Source organism: Chinchilla lanigera, unplaced genomic scaffold (assembly GCF_000276665.1).
Source record: "Chinchilla lanigera isolate Chin_1 unplaced genomic scaffold, ChiLan1.0 scaffold00024, whole genome shotgun sequence".
NCBI lineage: Eukaryota > Metazoa > Chordata > Mammalia > Rodentia > Chinchillidae > Chinchilla > Chinchilla lanigera.
Window position 1 is genome coordinate 25540802 of NW_004955425.1, and position 16950 is coordinate 25557751.

General features: G+C 41.7%; 1 protein-coding gene and 1 pseudogene across 1 annotated transcript in view; one reads left to right on the top strand and one right to left on the bottom strand.

Moving 5' to 3' along the window:
• Ankrd31 (ankyrin repeat domain 31) overlaps window positions 1-16950 on the top strand; it is a 164505-nt gene that overhangs the window by 57402 nt on the left and 90153 nt on the right. The window contains exon 11 of the mRNA XM_013514798.1: window positions 3306-3448. Within this exon, the coding sequence (XP_013370252.1) occupies window positions 3306-3448 (143 nt within the window). The remainder of the gene's footprint in view (window positions 1-3305; window positions 3449-16950) is intronic.
• LOC102026766 lies at window positions 10862-12803 on the bottom strand (annotated as a pseudogene).

The following is a 16950-nucleotide window of genomic DNA, read 5'->3' on the forward strand; positions in this document are numbered from 1 at the left end:
AAGTCTATTTCTCTTTTATTCCTGAAAGATAGCTTTGCTGGGTATTATATTTTTGGTTTGCAGTTTTTTTCTTTCATGGTGTTGAGTATATCATCCCATTGTCTTTCTTTTTAATTTTGTCTAACTGGATTATTTCAAAGCTTGTCTTCAAGCTCAAATATTTTTCCTTTTGTTTGATCTGTTACGTTTTTGAGACTCAGCTACATTTTATACTTTATTTATTAAATTCTTCAGGTCTAAACTTCATTTTTGGCTCCTTTCTTATGATCACGTCTCTTTGCTGAATATCTCATTCAATTCATGAGTTGTTTTCCTGATTTTGTTGAATTGTTTATCTGTATTCTCTTTTATCTCATTGAGTTTCCATAATAGCAGTATTCTGAATTCTTTTTCGGGCAACTCATGATTGCCTTTTCTTTGGGGTTTGGTGCCACAGAGTTTTTTCAGAGTCCCTTTGCCCAGGGGTGGGGCCATCTGGATGCTGGGCTACCTCCTGTGCCCCTCTGTCTTCCTCAGCACCTACACACGCTTCTCTCTTCTCTTCTGTGGCCTTTCTTCCTGATCATCACCAAGTCTTCTAGCCTGGTGCCCAATGGTGGGCCACACTCTGAACTCTACCAGGTCAGTCTGGAGGCACTCCCCAGTGCTCTGCAGCATTTCTTTGGAGGTATCATGTTGCCTTGCTTTTTCTAGGCTTCTTGTGTCCCTGGGTTGATGTTTGCATCTTAGGAATAACAGTTGCTTCTATCAATTTTGTAATGTGCCTGTCATGGTAAAAGACCTGCAAGGGCTGCAGGTTTCTCCCAACCGCAAATACTTCGGGTGTCAATGGCATTAGTGGGTATGGCTGGGGACCTCCTGCTTACCCATTCCCTGCCCAGTGAAGTCCCTCTTGATTTGGGGATGATCACAACTGGGGAAGTGGGACAGTAGAGGCTATATGTTTAATTGTCTTTACTGTAAGGCCCTCCTGGGTCTGCAGTGTGCCTGTCATATCCCTATATACTTCTCCACTCTCCCTCAAACACTTCAGTGCAATAGCCAATATTTTTAGTTTTGTTTTGGTCTTTTTTTTTTTCCTGGAGGGAAGTGGGCCAAGCCCTTGTACCTAGCCATCTTGCTCACATCACTCTTTTTCTAGCTTCTTAAGGTAGAAAATGAAGTCATTGATTTTGTATATTTTTCCTCTGTTGTGAGCATTTAACCCTTTACATTTCCCTCTAAGTTCTGCTTTAGCTGCATCCCACAGATTTTGATGCTTTATTTTCAGTGTCATCAGTTTGAAGTATTTTTAATTTCTTGTAGATTTGTCCTCCATCTAGTGATTATATTAGACATTTAATTTCTAAGAATTTGGAGATTCTGATATTTTTCTGTTATTGATTTCTGATTTGACTGTAAACTATATAGTCGAAGTGTATACTTTTCATGGTTTTGATCTTTTGATATTTATTGAGAATTCATTTCTTGCCTAGTATATGGTCTCTCTTGGTGAATATCCTATATGTAGTTGAATGTTTATTCTTCAGTTGTTAGGTATAATGTGTATTCTATGTAAGTCAGTTAGAAGAAGGTGTTGGTAATGTAGTTCAGGTTATGTATGTCTGTTGATTATTTTGCTTTGCTGCTCCATCTTTTCTTTAGAGAGGTGTTAAAAATCTTCACAACTGTACTTGTGGAACTGTATATTTCTCCTTTTAGTTCAGTCAATTTTTGCTTATATTTTGAAGCTCCGTTATTAGGTATATATATAGTTGTAATTGTCACATTTTCTGATAAAATGATTATTTTCATCATTATGAAATGTCTCTCTTCATTGCTAGTAAATACATTTTTGTCATGAAGTCTGCCATATATGACATAAATGCAGACATCCTAACCATTTTGTGTTTATAGCTTGTTAACTTTTTTTCACCCTTCTATTTTCCACCTGTGTCTTTATATTTAAAATGTTTCTTCTAACTGGTGTACAGTTTCGCTTTTTAAAATTCATTCTGCACATCTGCCTTTTAATTGAAATTAGAATAATTAGTCAATTTACATTTAATATAAAAGGTTGGATTTAAGACCGCCATTTTCCTCATTGTATCATCTGTGTTTATTTTGTCTTTGCATTTTCCCTCAGTGGTTATTGTAAAGATTATGTATACACCTCTAGTATGTCAGCCTTCTTAGAGTTAGTATTATAATAACTTCACTATAAAATGAAGAACAGTGATTCCATGTTATCCTTTATGATCCCTATACAGTGTAAATAGCAATGTATAATGTTACAGTTTTTTTCTGTATATAGCCATGTGCATTTAAAGGAAATGTATAGTGAAAATAAAGCTCTACTAACTGTATATTTACCGTTTTGGTGTTTTCATTTCTTCCTTAAGGCTTCATAAACAGTCTAGCAGCAGAAACTCCCTCAGTAAAGTTTTATGGCAGTGATGTTCACCTGGGTTGATTTTGCCTTTCAAGGTACATTTGGATGTTTTTTTAAAGCATTTCTAGTTGTTGCCACTGAGATGCGTGTGGTACATTGAGGCCAGGGGTGCTGCTGACCATTCTAGTGAAGAATGTTGTGAAAAGAGCAACTGAAATACAGTTTTTTAGGTTCTCTTATATCTATCATATGATTTATTAGAATTAAACAGTTACCTGTACATTACTCCATTGTCTTTGGCTAACAAAACAAAGGTTATTTTTATATAAGGGACAAATGGTTTTCTTGGAGCAACTTGTGATATTTTAGTTGAGCTACTATAAATAAATGTGTTTGCAAATAAGGAGAAAAAGAAATATATACCTTTGAACTGACTGATGATGTCGTCATGCTACCTGAATTACTTTAATGGAAGTACAGTGAAGTAGAAATAAAGCCTTCCCCCTCTTCTATACGTAAAAGTAGCCTGCAGCCAGTATGCTTTATTAGCTAAAAATTAACCTACACAGCTTTTTATATGGGGGAGTCAAGAACACTTTAAATATTTGACTTCTGGGGCTGGGGGTTTAGCTCAGCGGCAAAAGCGCCTGCCTGGCAAACGCAAGGTCGTGAGTTCGGTTCCCGGTACCGGAGAAAAACCAAAAAAGAAAAAGAAAAAAAAAAATATTTGACTTCTTTTCATATTTTTTGTAATGGGATTGAGGGTTAGGAATTTGATTTGTCACTCAGATTTATTGAATCTATCAAATTATGCAGAGTGCATTGATGGTGGTATATTTGTAAAGAAACCTAGTATTAAAATTTTTAAAGGGTAAGTACAAAATAGTGTTAAGGTGCCAAATATAAATAAATATTATTTTCTTTTTTTGTATAGGTTGGACAGCACTTCATGAAGCTAGTGTTGGGGGATTTTATCGGACAGCAAATGAACTATTAAAAGGTGGAGCAGATGTAAATGTCAGAGGAATGTACCAGATCACTCCCCTACATGATGCTGTGATAAATGGACATCATGAGGTATTATAATGCTTTTGTGTATAGGGAAAATGCTTTTTTCTGCAAATATTAATTAACACTGGGACTACATAGTAGACAAGCATATAGGAATTTCAGTTTCAGTTCATTCTGCTACTGAATACTCAGGAAGAATTTAAAATAACATTTTACTGGGTAAGAAGTTTGTCATGCTCTGCCTGATATGGGTTGTGCTATTTTATATTTTCTTTACTAACATTTCTTTTGAGGTGGGCTCTTGCTGTGTTACCCAGGCTAGTCTTAAACTCCTGAGCTCAAGAGATATCCTGCTTCAGCCTCCCAAGTAGCTGGGACCACATGTACATACCACAGTGCCTGGCTAATACATGCCACTTTACTTACTATATTTAATAATTGTACAGAGTATTTTGGTTTTGACATAATACTTTTCAGCTTGTCCTCCTTAAATGCTCTTCATATGGTACTTCACAGGCTTTAGAAGAGTATTCCTTCATACGGTGTTGCCCAGTGATGTCTGGTCAGGTAGGAGGTCTACAGCCTCGTGGTGTTCAGCGTCACTTTCAAATCAGCATAGGACACGAGAACCTCCCAGATTTAATCGTCATGAAGTACATACCAGTATAGCTGCACACCTGGTTAAAATACTGTTATTCCGTATAACTATGAAATAAATTATGCCACAAAATAAGATTATGAATTCCAGTATAGATGGCTTATCTCAGAAACCACATATGCTCCGAGCTTCCTATGTGTTTTTTCTGGTGCAGGCAATATATCGCAAAGATGAGACACTTGCTAGAGACTCTGTTCCTCTCCACTTCCCACCCCTTCCCTCTCCTCCTCTTCTTTCACCTCCCCTCCTCCCTTCTTTTCCCCTCTCCACTCCTACCCTTCTCTCCCCTCTTGTGGTACTGGGGATCCATATACTAACGAGGCAGACATTACTGTACTATACCTGCAGCCTCTAAAGAAGTCTTACTGTTGATTTCATGTATTGGAAATTGCTTCTGGATTCAAAATTCCTAGAGTAGAAAAGGGAGTTAATCAGCTGACCTCAGGAAGATCTGTTCCAGAAGAGTTGCCTAACATTGGTATGGGTGGGAAAGCCTTCTTGGGCATAGATGGGGGATAATTCTTCATAATGTGGAAAGTACTTCAGAAGAATTTCAGCAGTTCTGTTTATTTTGGTAATGCATTGTTTTGTGATGGGCAGAGTCATCCTTATACATTTTGTTGAGGGCGGGCTGGGGATATAGCTCAGCAGCACAGTGCCCGGCAAGGGCAAGGTCCTGAGTTCAATTTCCGGTACAAAAAGAAAAAAAAGAAATTATCAAGGGCTAAAGGAAGAGAATTCCTCCTGGGACCCAATTTAATGGCCAGAAAAGTACAAGTTTGGAAAAGTGATATGTGATGGTCTCTGTCCTTTTCCCTCTTTTCAGCTCTAACCTCCATCAGAGAAACCTCATGTGAAAGCATTTCATCCTCATTGCCCATCTTCCCTCTCACTTCCCAGGCCTGCCCTATCTTGGTCAAGTCTTTTCACCCTTTGGGTAATGGAAGCCTGAGCACTTTACTTTTTCTTCTTTTCTTACTCAGTTCTTCTTTGTTCTCCTTGGTAACTCTACTCAGCCAGTTTTTACCTTACAGCCTAGCTTTGCTGTCTCCTCTCTGTCTCTTATTCACTCATATGTGTCTTTCTCTGAGTCCCTCAGTGAAGTAAAGTGGACCAAAGACGCAGGCCTCCTATACCAGAATCCAGCTTCTCTATTTATCTCACTCTCACTGGTCAACCCCTAGTCTCCACAAGTCATGCCAGATTTAACTTTTATTCCTTTTGTTAGGCTCACACTGTTAGTAGGTAAAGGAAATGGCATTGATACAGGCTATCAACCTTTTAACAAAGCTTTTATTTGATGAAGTATCCCATGGTATTTGTGTAAAAAATGTTGAATTGGAGTTTTGTTGACAATGTTCTGGGAGTTCACATATATTAAAAACATGTCTCTTACAGTGATGATTACTTACTCTGTAATCATCGGTGTGTGAAGTAAGGTCTTGTACAGCGACTGATTAAAATCCTCTAAATGCTATAAAATGTGAAAACCACTGCTTTAGGTTAGACTGTTTTGTTGTATATTTCTGAGAAATCTCAGATACCATATCATTTACCCATAAATACTTGAGTTTGGATTTCTAAGAGATTAGGATTTTTTCATACCCCAAAGATCATCTGTCTTAATAAAAATTAAGTTTCTTAATCCCTATTCAAAATTCCTAGTGTTTTATAGCAAGTGTTTGTTTGAGTTAGGATTCACTGAGGTTCATGCATTACATGTGTTCCTTATATCTCTTAAAGATATTTAAGGGCTGGGGATTTAGCTCAGCGGCAAAAGCGCCTGCTTGGCAAGCGCAAGGTCATGAGTTCGGTTCCCGGTACTGGAGAAAAATCCAAAAAAAAAAAAAAAAAGATATTTAAATCTACAACAGTCCTTCCTCTGTTTCATTAAGGATTGTTTTCAAGTCTACTATTTGTTTTTTTTGCTTTTTCCCCAGTACCGAGAATCAAACTCACGACCTTGCACTTGCCGGGCAGGTGCTGTGCCACTGAGCTAAATTTCCAGCACCTAAAGTAATTTGAATTATTATTATTATTATTATTATTTTTTTTTTTTTTGGTACCAGGAATCTAACTCATGACCTCAGGCTTGCCAGGCAAGCACTTATGCCACTGAGCTATATCTCCAGCCATTACTGTTTTTTGAAGAAACTGATACTGACATAAAATAACAACTCTAAAGGAAATAGGAAAATAGTTTATTCTGAACCAAATATGAGTGGGCTGGAAACACAGATTCAAGCTACTGTGAATGATATGGTCCCCTGAAAGACATGGTCCACTTACGCTTACCGGAGCTTTTATAACAGAAGAAAGTACTGTAGATGGGATCAGCAAGTAGCCCATCTACAACAGGAGGGGAACTGTCACTTAGGTGTTACCTTCTTAACTTTAGTGTTAGTGGAGTCCAGAGATCTGTCTGCCTATATTCTAAGAGGTTGTTTGTTTGTTTATTTGTTTTTATAGTGTTAGGAATGGAACTGCGGGCCCCAGCCCCACCCCTCCTTTTATTGAGAAAGGAGTCTCACTAAATTACTGAATTTCCCAGCCTTCAGCCCTTCAGAGTGCTGGGATTACAGGTTTGTGCCACCATGCCTACCTTCCAAAAGTTTCACCTAGTAGTTATAAGAATGATGGGTCAGATATAGAAGTTGGTAATAAACAGTTATTATAAGGGACTAACAGTAGCCCAAGATAACTTTGGCTCTTTATCTGCATCATTCCATCTAGTAAGATGTCCATCTTCTAGTCAGCTAAGATCAAACAGTTTACTGGCTCTAGAATGTAGATGTGACTCCTTTGGAAATCTTCAGTTCCCCCTGGGCTATTTGTCCTGTGGAATTCCCCAAATTCTGGACTTGCCAGTTTTATCTTTGTGGTATTTATTAGCTTGTTTTGCCCCATATTTTCTGTGAATGATTATGTTTTAATGGAAAATTTACTTGGAGACCACAGGTTAGGTACTAGGTATGATCAGTTGACTGTGGCCCCAGCCAGAATCCTGACAGCTTCGTGAGAAACCTTCAGAGAGAACCACCCATCTGTGCCACTTTCAAATTCTTAACTTACAGAAACTGGGATTACAAATGTTTGTTACTACTTTAAGCCACCAAGTTTTGGGGTAAGTTGTTAGGTAGTGGTAGTTAAATAATACATAACCTAAATGTGGATTTAAAGTGTGGGTGAATAATTCAATGAAAGTCATTATTTACTGCCATTTTATGAGAAAAGAACTTTTTAAAGTTAGAGGGTACTTAAGATAGCTTCAGAATTCCTAGTATTGAATGGAAATTTGGAGCATTTGCTTAGAATGCACAAGACCCTGGGTTCAATATGTAGAGACAATTGGTACAGAAATCATTTAGCAGTGCAGACTGTAGTCTAAAACAGAGATTGCACAGTAATGCATTCAGTCCCTGAGATCACTGACTCGGAGTCCCAGAAGAGTAAGGCTCTAGTTTCTGCCATTCCCCTTTCTGAATTCCTTTCTTATGCTGCTTCAGTCTGAGTCCTTCTCATACTGTGTGATTTACTGTTTGACACAAAACCTCGAGAGTTAAATGCCATAGCCTTTTTTACCAATTGCCTATAAAAATAGTTTCTCTGACAGAAAGTAGCACGTTCTGTGTTTTCTTTGCTAAACAAAGAGTGAAGATCCTGGCATAAAGTGTGTGTTTTTTTCTTGTGTGTGGCTTGTCTATAAATTATAGATCTAATTGTGCCTACTATTGCTTTCTGTTTCCCTATCTAGCATTAATATCCCATTATAAAGCAGTTTGAAAAGCAGAATCTTTAAAGCATTTGACTAATGTTGTCTGTGTGGTACAGCATTTTTCTCTTCTACACAGTGCAGCTTTTCCAGTTATACAATCCTGTGTTGTGAGTCAACTCTTACACTTTCAGGGTTGTAATTTTCTCTACCATTTTCATGACGTGGACTATTTGATTATAAAGTCTTGAGGTGATGACAGAAGGAGGGTTGCATAAGTAAATGTTGGCAGAGCTTGGGTTTGCCTGAAGTTTCCAGTGTCAGACTCTAGAAAATCACATTGGTTTGCTAGAGGAGTGTCTGTGTTTTTCATTGTAACCAGTATTATAAGTACTATTACTGCCATCATTTTCAATTACCTATAGCACATGTGCATCTGATGATACCGTTATTTGAAATAAGATAAATATTTTGTTTAGACTAAACAGAGAAAAACTCTTTTTACTTTGAAGTGATACTATGCACCCTTGTCTGTCTTTATAAGTTAAGATACAAAGGCTGATTAGTTTTTCTTTAAGAACAAATATGGGATATAGATCACATCTACATAGCCACTCTAACTTAACTTCCTTCCAGTTCATAGGAAAAAAGGGAGGAGGATTAAGTTAACTGTTCCCAGAAAGAACTTGTTAGCATATGCAGAGTATAAGACATTGTATAGGAAAAGTTGGCATGGATTCTACCAAAAATTGTATACCTTAAAAGAAAAAAAAATGGGAAAACAATATGTGAGCCATGATTAGATCTGAAGTTCCTCATAATAGCAGCTATACCACATTTATGGACAATTTGGGAATATGAATATGGGCTAGATATTGGATGATACAGTATTATATAAGTACAACAACTAATCTAAGCTGTGCTATGTTATTATGGTTGTGTAAAAGTATGTTCTTAGGTGATACACACATATATTTGAAATGATGTGTTGTTGGATTCATACCTTTTTTAACATAGTTAAGCATTTTTGTTGATATGCATGTATAGTCAGATATGTTCCTACATGTGTATAGATGTATTCATATGGAAGAAAAACAAATTTTAATTGACTGTAGATGAAGGTAAACAAGTATTTTTTTTTTTTAGCTTTTTAATATTTTGAAAAGTTTGTTTTGCAATACTGAAGATTGAACCCAAGGGCACACTCCCACTAAGTTATATCCCTATCCCTTTTTAAATTTTGAGACAGGACCTTATTAAGTTGCTCAGAATGGCTTGAAATGTCCAGTCCTCCTGGCTTAGTCGCTTAAGTAGGTAGGATTGCAGGCATGTGTCACTGTGTCTAACATATATTTGAAAGTTTTTGAAGTAAAAATTTGGGAAAAAAAAAGTATGGAGAAAAAATTATTGGGATTCATTTAAAGATATATTTATATAATTCATATATCATAAAATTCACTCATGAAGTATACAATTCAATTATCTTTATATATTCATAGAATTATATAATCATCAACATAATCTGTTAGAACATTTTTATTATTCGTAAAGAAAACTCATACGCATTAATTGGCAATGCCCATTGTCCCCAACTCTTTTATCCTTGAAATATCATTAATGTGTTTCTGGTCTCACAATGAGACCAAGGTCGGGCCGAGGATAAAACTCAGTGGGACAGCACCTGCCTGGCAAGTGCAAGGTCCTGAGTTCAATTCCTAGTTCCCCCTCCAAAAAAAATATAATGAGACCAAGGTCATGAATTTGGGGAAGGAAGTCTGCACATGTAAAGTGCCATTATCATCATATCATATAAAGGGTATATGCTATCAACATGACTCTTTAAAATTTACACATAATGGGTATTTAATGAATGCTTACCTAAGAAAAATATCTTGACTTGAGTTCAGGGAGCATTGCATTTGGTTTTGGTAAATATTAGGATCATAGAAATTTTATATTTAAAGTCCCCAAAGAAATGAGCTAAGTTTTTAGTTTTATATAACTAGAGACCAGAAAACATACTTAGTAGCCAATTACTAGCCTAGTGTTAGAAATATGAAGTCTTTAAAAATCCCAATCATATTAAAGCAATACTTTCCAATCTCTTATCTCTCATGAGACATTTTAACTAAGACTTGTGATACCCACATTTTAATATTCTCATTATTTAAAATGTAATCAAGTGCAGATATATATAACCATAATCTGCTTGAAATATTTAGTTGATCATTCATTAAATGCTGTTTTTGAATATAAAGGTAAGTTCTTTTAGAAAACCAGGAACACATATATGTAGAGCAGGCTGTACCGGGCTATTGATAAGGGAAAATAATTCCCAGCCTATTAGATATCCAGTATGCTGAGTCTGTGGTCCCACAACATTGAGGAATGAAGCTGTGAACCAGTTGAAGAAGTTGGAGAATTTTATTGGAAATGAGGAAGAGAAGCATAGCTCCTGGATTTCCAGAGGGGCCCCAAGTGTGTAACCACCAAAGTTCTTTACTAGGGGTAATTTTTACAGCAAAATCACAACGTGGCTACAATGTGGGTCAGATTACAATTAACCTATAGGATTATAATATTAGCTTAGCTAATATTGATCCAATAGGAAAACAAATCACTTAGCAAGGATATGGGGAGAGAATTAAGGCATTCTTGGAAAGGAACAGGTCCAGATGTTCTGATCACCCACCTATGCATCTAATGTTTACTTGAGCCCACGGGACCAGGTGGTGCTAATTACAGTGTAATCTCAAACTGCTGCTTATCTCTAGTGCTACATCCAGGGGTGGACAGCTCACCAGGCCATTTCATGCCATGTCACGCCATGCCATGCCATGCCCCTGCTCTGCTGAAAATGCAGTTCCCAGCAATCATAAATCTGGCATTAGTTTAGTATAACAAAAGACTGTTTATTTGGAAAAAAGATGGAAAAGAAAGGGGGTAGACAGCTACCATGAGGTGGTAACGGGCATCAGACCTGAAAGCCCATGAGCTGTTATCCCTGACTCCTTTTGTTGGGGACTGTTGTCCATCCCATTGCCCAGGTGGGTACTAGTCAGCATCTGATCTGTTTTCTTTTCTTTTCTTTTCTTTTTTTTTTAAGGAGTAGGTAGCATGATGACTCCACTTTATTTTGCTGGGCCAGCCAGGAGACAATGGAGCAAGCAGCCTCTTGGCACATAGGCTTCTGAGACAGGCTTCTCTCCCACACACCACCCCCAGCTCCTCATTCAGGGCTGGGCCATCGATGGGGCTGTGTAGGTCTGGAAGCGCTTGTGGGCTCGCTGGTGTGTGAGCAGTCTCAGGGACATGGTGTCCACAGCTGCCTCCAGCCCTGGCTGCTGACGGATCTCCACTGTGTAGTCATTGGCCAGCTGTAGGGAGGCCAGCATGGAGCGACACACGTCAAAGGCAGGCTGGCCGGCCACTAGTTCCGCAAAGGGACACCACTCGTTGAGCTGGGGGAACCGTGAGACCACCTGGTCCCCATAGGTGTGGATGTCAAAGGGTTCGTGCTGCTCCTGCTCCTGCAGCAGAGGCTGGATGGTGTCCTCCCAGTCCCTGATGCGCTGGCTCAGCTCTGTCTCCTGGACAAACTTCTGGGAGGTGGCCATGAAGAGCTCCACGTTCCTTCAAACTAGTTCCTCATACTTCAAGGCCTCTGCATCCAGGTTAGCGGCTTCCCCTGGTTTTGCTCCCTCAATCTCCACATCTACTTCAGGTTCTACAAAGTCATCTGCAGCTGCCCCCAGGTCCTCCAAGGAATCCTCCAGGTGGTCATCCTCAGGCCACATCCCCTCTTCAGCCCTGGGCAGCCACTGCTCAGCTGTCTCCCGCCTCTGCAGCTTCCGGAGGGTCTCCAGCTGCTCGCTTACATGCTTCCAGTACAGGACCTCCATGTCTACAAAGGTGGGGCCCTTTCGCTGGGTCCTCCTGCTGTCAGCATGGTCAGCATAGGCAGCCGGGTACCACTGGTGGAAGTCCTGTAACTTGGCAGCACCTTTCCTCTTGCGCTTCTGTCCTGGAGTCTCCTCCACACAGGCAGGCACAGAGTAGGGCTTACCTTTCTTGAAGGGTTTAGAGTCCAGGGAGTCGAAGGGGTCCAGGCTCTGCCAGGGGTCTGGGGCCTCCTTCAGCCGGGACACAGGCTCTGGGGCCACCTCTTGCTCCCGCAGCATGTACCTCCTGGGTGGGGTGACACCCTTCTGCAGGCTCCCAGGCTCCTCAGGCTCCAGAGCAGCACTGGGGGATGCAGCCTCTGGGAGTGCTACTGCCTCCTGTGCATCTGCATCATCCTCGTTCCCACTGCTGAGCACTGGACCTTCTGGAGCGGTGCCTGGCTCATCCTGGCAGACGCCAAGCACAGGGACAGGACTGCTGCATCCAGAGACTTCCATTGGCTGCTCCTCAGCCCTCCTGTCATCAAAGACCTCACCCTTCTGACTCCCTGGCATGGGGCACAGGCCAACTGGCTCCAACATGAAGGCCCCTCTAGGGTGGGGGATGCAGGTATTCATCCTGAAGTCTTTCCGGCTGGCCAGGACCTCACCCTGACAGCTGTACAGGGGGCAACTGTTCTTCTCCACCTCATCGGGTGCCACCAGAGCCATGGGCAGGAGAGGGATGATGAGCAGCTCGCTGGGCTCCTGGTCACTCCTCAGATCCACAGTGGCCCGGGACTCTGGGAAGTCATCCAGCGACAGAAACTCACCCTCTGCCTCATGTGGTTCCCAGGAATTGGAGGCCCCACCAGCCCCATCTTCCTGCACTGAAGAGAGCTGCTTGGCCCGCCTCTTGCCAGAGATGAAGTCAAGAGCCTGGTAGACCAGTGAGTAGAGGTATTCCACCTTCTTACTGTAGACACAGGCTGAGCCCTGGATCAGCAGTGCTGCTTCAATGAAGTTCATTGTAGTTTTGCCTTGGTCAAAAGAAATGCAGATCTGGTCCAGCTCCTCCAGGTACTCGCCCAGCTGGGCCACCACATCCACCTCCCAGTTCTTGGTGAGGTCGCGGATGGGCTGCAAGAGGTGAGGGAAGCGTGCCTCCACGTCCTCCTTGTCAGGGAGGGGCCTGGCGGCCCGGGGCCTGCAACGCTGGCCTCTGACAGCGCCTGCCGCGGCCTCAGCTCGCCACAGGTTCTGGCGCCATTTTGCTGTTCCCCCGATCTGTTTTCTTAACTATCTTTGATCCTAGGCATTGTCTGCCTACATTCTTTCTGGCCATTTGGTATCTTCCTGTCCCTTTGTTATGAATAAGTGAAGGGAGAGGACCTATTAGGAAAGCAGATAATTTAATGTTTAAGGAAAGGGGACATGTGTACATGTGTGTATTTGGTGTAATATTATGTTGATGTTAAAGTGAGAACATATCCACATGTGTATATGTGTAGGTGTATGTGCATGTATGCATGCATGTATATGTGTATCTTACATACTTAATAAGAGTCCTTAGGTGGCGGTCTCTTATGGCCCTTGCATTTTGTCAGGTGGGTGAGGGGAGCTGGTTTTCCTGGTCTTTCATTTTTCTCAGTGTCACCTCTTTTTATTAAAGTCTTACAATAATTTTGTTAGCTGGAGCCCCTCTCAGTCTAGTTTTTCTCGCTCTCTTTGTCTTTCTAATTGTCCTGACTTGAGAAAGCAGAAACTCCTTTTAGTAAATTTCCCTATAGATCTTAATAAAGCTCAAAGAGGCCTTTATCTGTTTCTGTTTTCTACATATGGGCCCCTTGTCTTTACATAGAGATGCATGCAAGTCTGGCAGATGCTTTTCATCTTGAGGCCTGACACACTTCAAATTTGCCTCCATCTGGTCTTGATGTGTCTCATCTTCTGTGCTACCTTTGATATAGAGAAGATATAGGACCTCCAAATAATATAAAGGAAATATAACTCCCAACCTGCTATATGTCCAATACACCCAGTTCGTGTTCCCCAAAATCAAGGAATAAATTTTAAGGGAACCTGGGCTTTGAACTAGCTTTGTGTTCTCAACATATCAAAACAGTATTAGATTTACTGTAGGTGAAGAAATGGAATGGCACTTGCAGAGGTAGAGGGAACCAAACTTTATTACACCAGCAGGCTCTACTCCAAAGTCTGAGCCTTGAGCTTTTGTTTAGGCTGTCTTATATAAAGCTTTTAGATGGGAAAGCTCAGGCTGAGTTACAGAAGCAGAAGGGGCGTAGTTAAGCATAGGGGATTTGAGGCAGGCTGTACAAGCAAGATTCCAGCACTGGGAAGTAGAAGTAAGATAGCAGAAGTGGACTGAGACAGTTGCTTTGTGCAAGCTGTCCATTTTGGCCTTTTTTTTTTTTTTGTACCAGGAATCAAACTTAGGACCTTGCACTTGCCAGACTGAGCTATATCCCCGGCCCTTCCATTTTGATCTTAAATTTTGGTTTCCCAAAGTTTTGCTTTCCTCATCGTTTCCCCCCTTTGATGCCCTATACACAGTCCTGTAGGGCATCACCATCTCCCAGGGGGCTATAGGGTAGAATGCCATGATCTGAGCAGTAGCAGGTGTCTGTGAATCACATTAGGGTGTTCAGGAGACACAGCCCTATTGTCATAAGTAACAGGACAGTCAGCAATGGCTCCACTGGGATCCAACTCCAGCCATCTTTTAGTTCTTCCTTTCTCTACTGGATTCTGTCTTTTAATTCCCTGATTTTTTTGGTGACCACTCCTGACTGGTTTATGTAACTGGAGCTTTATTCTCTTAGAAAGTTGTATGTACTACTCTTCTCTGTGGTAAGAAAGTCTGAGGCACTCCTATTTTTCAGAGTTACAGCTGTCAATGACTTAGTCTGGCTTTGGAGGGAAAATAGTAAGTCAGCTACTCATTCCATGTCATCATTTAGTTCCTGGGACTGCGGATAGTATACCCCTTAGGAAATCCGATTCCCCCTACATTAACCCCTGCTCTGGTGGCTGTTACTGAGCCACTCAAGACTGAGGCTACCAGTGCTATTTTCCTGTGTGGGCTGCTGCCAGGGTGTGGGCCATCTCTATCTCCTGGTCTGTATAGATGGAGATTTCAGGAGTGAGGAAAACCTGGATACATGTACCCGCCAGTTTACCTACAGGCAGTGATAAGCTATGTCCCCACATAAGTAAAACACGGTTGGGGGGCTGTACTGGGCCTTATTATTTGGCAGCCTCTGATTTTGGAGCAGATTGAATGAGGTGTTAATCCTAGGAACTCTTTCTTGGACCAGTCCGGGGGCTATAGAGGCACCTTGTGTTGGCCCTTGAGCAGTCAAGAAGGGCCCCAGTGGCCATCAGCCCTATGACAGGACTCACATTTAGTTCTGAGGGTTTTGTTTTTAGAGACTCAAATTGGCTGGAACTAGGGTTCCCATATAGGCCCTCCTGTGGAGGGGCAAACAGCCAACAGAACTGGGGTCCTGTCCTGTGAAGCAAACTAACGGTGACATTTAGGAGCCTGTAAATCTGAGGGGCAGAGTTGGTAAACCGAGTCAGCTGGTAGCAGCTGGACAGATCTATACATTGGTACAGTTGTTTTTGGCCCATATCTGTCAGCTGTTTTCGAACCTTCTCCAGTTGTTCTTATTGTGCCCTGTCTTGCACACCCACCCTTCATCAGACATGCCCATGTGGGTCACATAGGTCCAACATGGGAGTTTTTCATATTGGTTGTAGCAGGTTGACCCTAGACCTGTGATTTAGCTAAACCAGAAGAGTGTATCCTTGGGACAGCACATCGGCATAGGGTGACCTTCTGGCAGCAACTAACTGGTATGTAGATATAGGAGCAGAACCCAGTAATGTGGCATCTGCCCATAGTTGTTGGGCAGTTACAGGCTTTGGGGCACAGGACATGTGCGGATTGGGATGTCATTACTGCCCAGCAAATCCAGGGCCCAAGGACTGACAACCAGAGCTACATGTTGTGGCCACATGCTAAGACCTCACAGTGGAAGTAGTCTCGGAGATGAGGGATCAGTGGGTGGCTGGACAGAAGCAGATGATACCAGTTAAACATCCTACCCACAAGAAAAAGGTTAGGGCCAGCAGACACCTTCCACCTCGTGTCCAGTTGGCTGGGGTGGCCACAACTAGGGCTATAGCAAAGAACAAGGTTACAGACCCAGGGATTGTTAAGAACCAAGGGTGATAGGGGCTGGGGATTGAGCTCAGCGGCAAAGCGCTTGCCTGGCAAGCGCAAGGTCGTGAGTTCGGTTCCCGGTACCGGAGAAAAACCAAAAAAAAAAAAAGAACCAAGGGTGACAATTCATTACAATCAGCCTTTACTGGGGATAGCCTCCCATGAACAGCATCCTCAGGCTTCTACTGTGTGTAGACTAGTCACTGTCTGGTGTGAGTAGAGCAGGGCAGTTGTTTCTCAGCAGTGTCTTTGGGGTTATATTGTGTCCCATTGGTCTCCACCACAGTTGAATTTTCAGGGGGTCTTGCGGGTTGGGATGAGTGGTCCAGGTGGCTGGGAAGTTTTTGAGGTAAGCCTTTTTCAGGCTCAAGTGGTGTGCTACAATTTTGACAACAGTCAGAGTGACAAGTACAACAGTGTGAGGCCCTGTCCTCACAGGCAGAAGGGGTTCCTTTTTCCAGTCTTTGACCCAGACTGAACTCTTGGTAGAAATGAGTATTCAGGGCTACCAGAAGTGATTGGGATTCTCTTTGGGAACAACTTTATTGATGTAAGAGAACACTTTCCCTAAAGACCTGTAATTCTGCAGTCAGATTTGAGTCTGCTAGCTGCCTGACATCTCCTTTGAAGGCTTTAATTATGGGAAGAGGCCTTCTAAACAGGATTTCGTAGGGGGAGTAGCAAATGGTCCTGGCATACATATGTCTATAGTAGGGCCAGGGATAGCATGTCAACCCAGGGCAGGTGGGTTACCTGACAGAATTTGGCTAGAGTGGTTTTCAGGGTCTGATTTTATATACTGTACTTTCCCTGAACTCTAAGGTCTATAGGTCATGTGGAGATTCCATTTAAACTTTAGCAAATTCACTAGAGTCTATTATTTCTACTATCAAGGCTGGTACCTTGTAATTTCTAATAGTGAGGGTCAGCCCATACCAGGGAGTGATTTCCCACAGCAAGACCTTGGCTGCTTCTTGGGCTTGTCCATGTGAGTATGGCTTCTGCCTAGCCCAAGTATGTACAGGTGAAGGCTAGTAGATATTTGTAGTTCAGGCATGACATTATCTC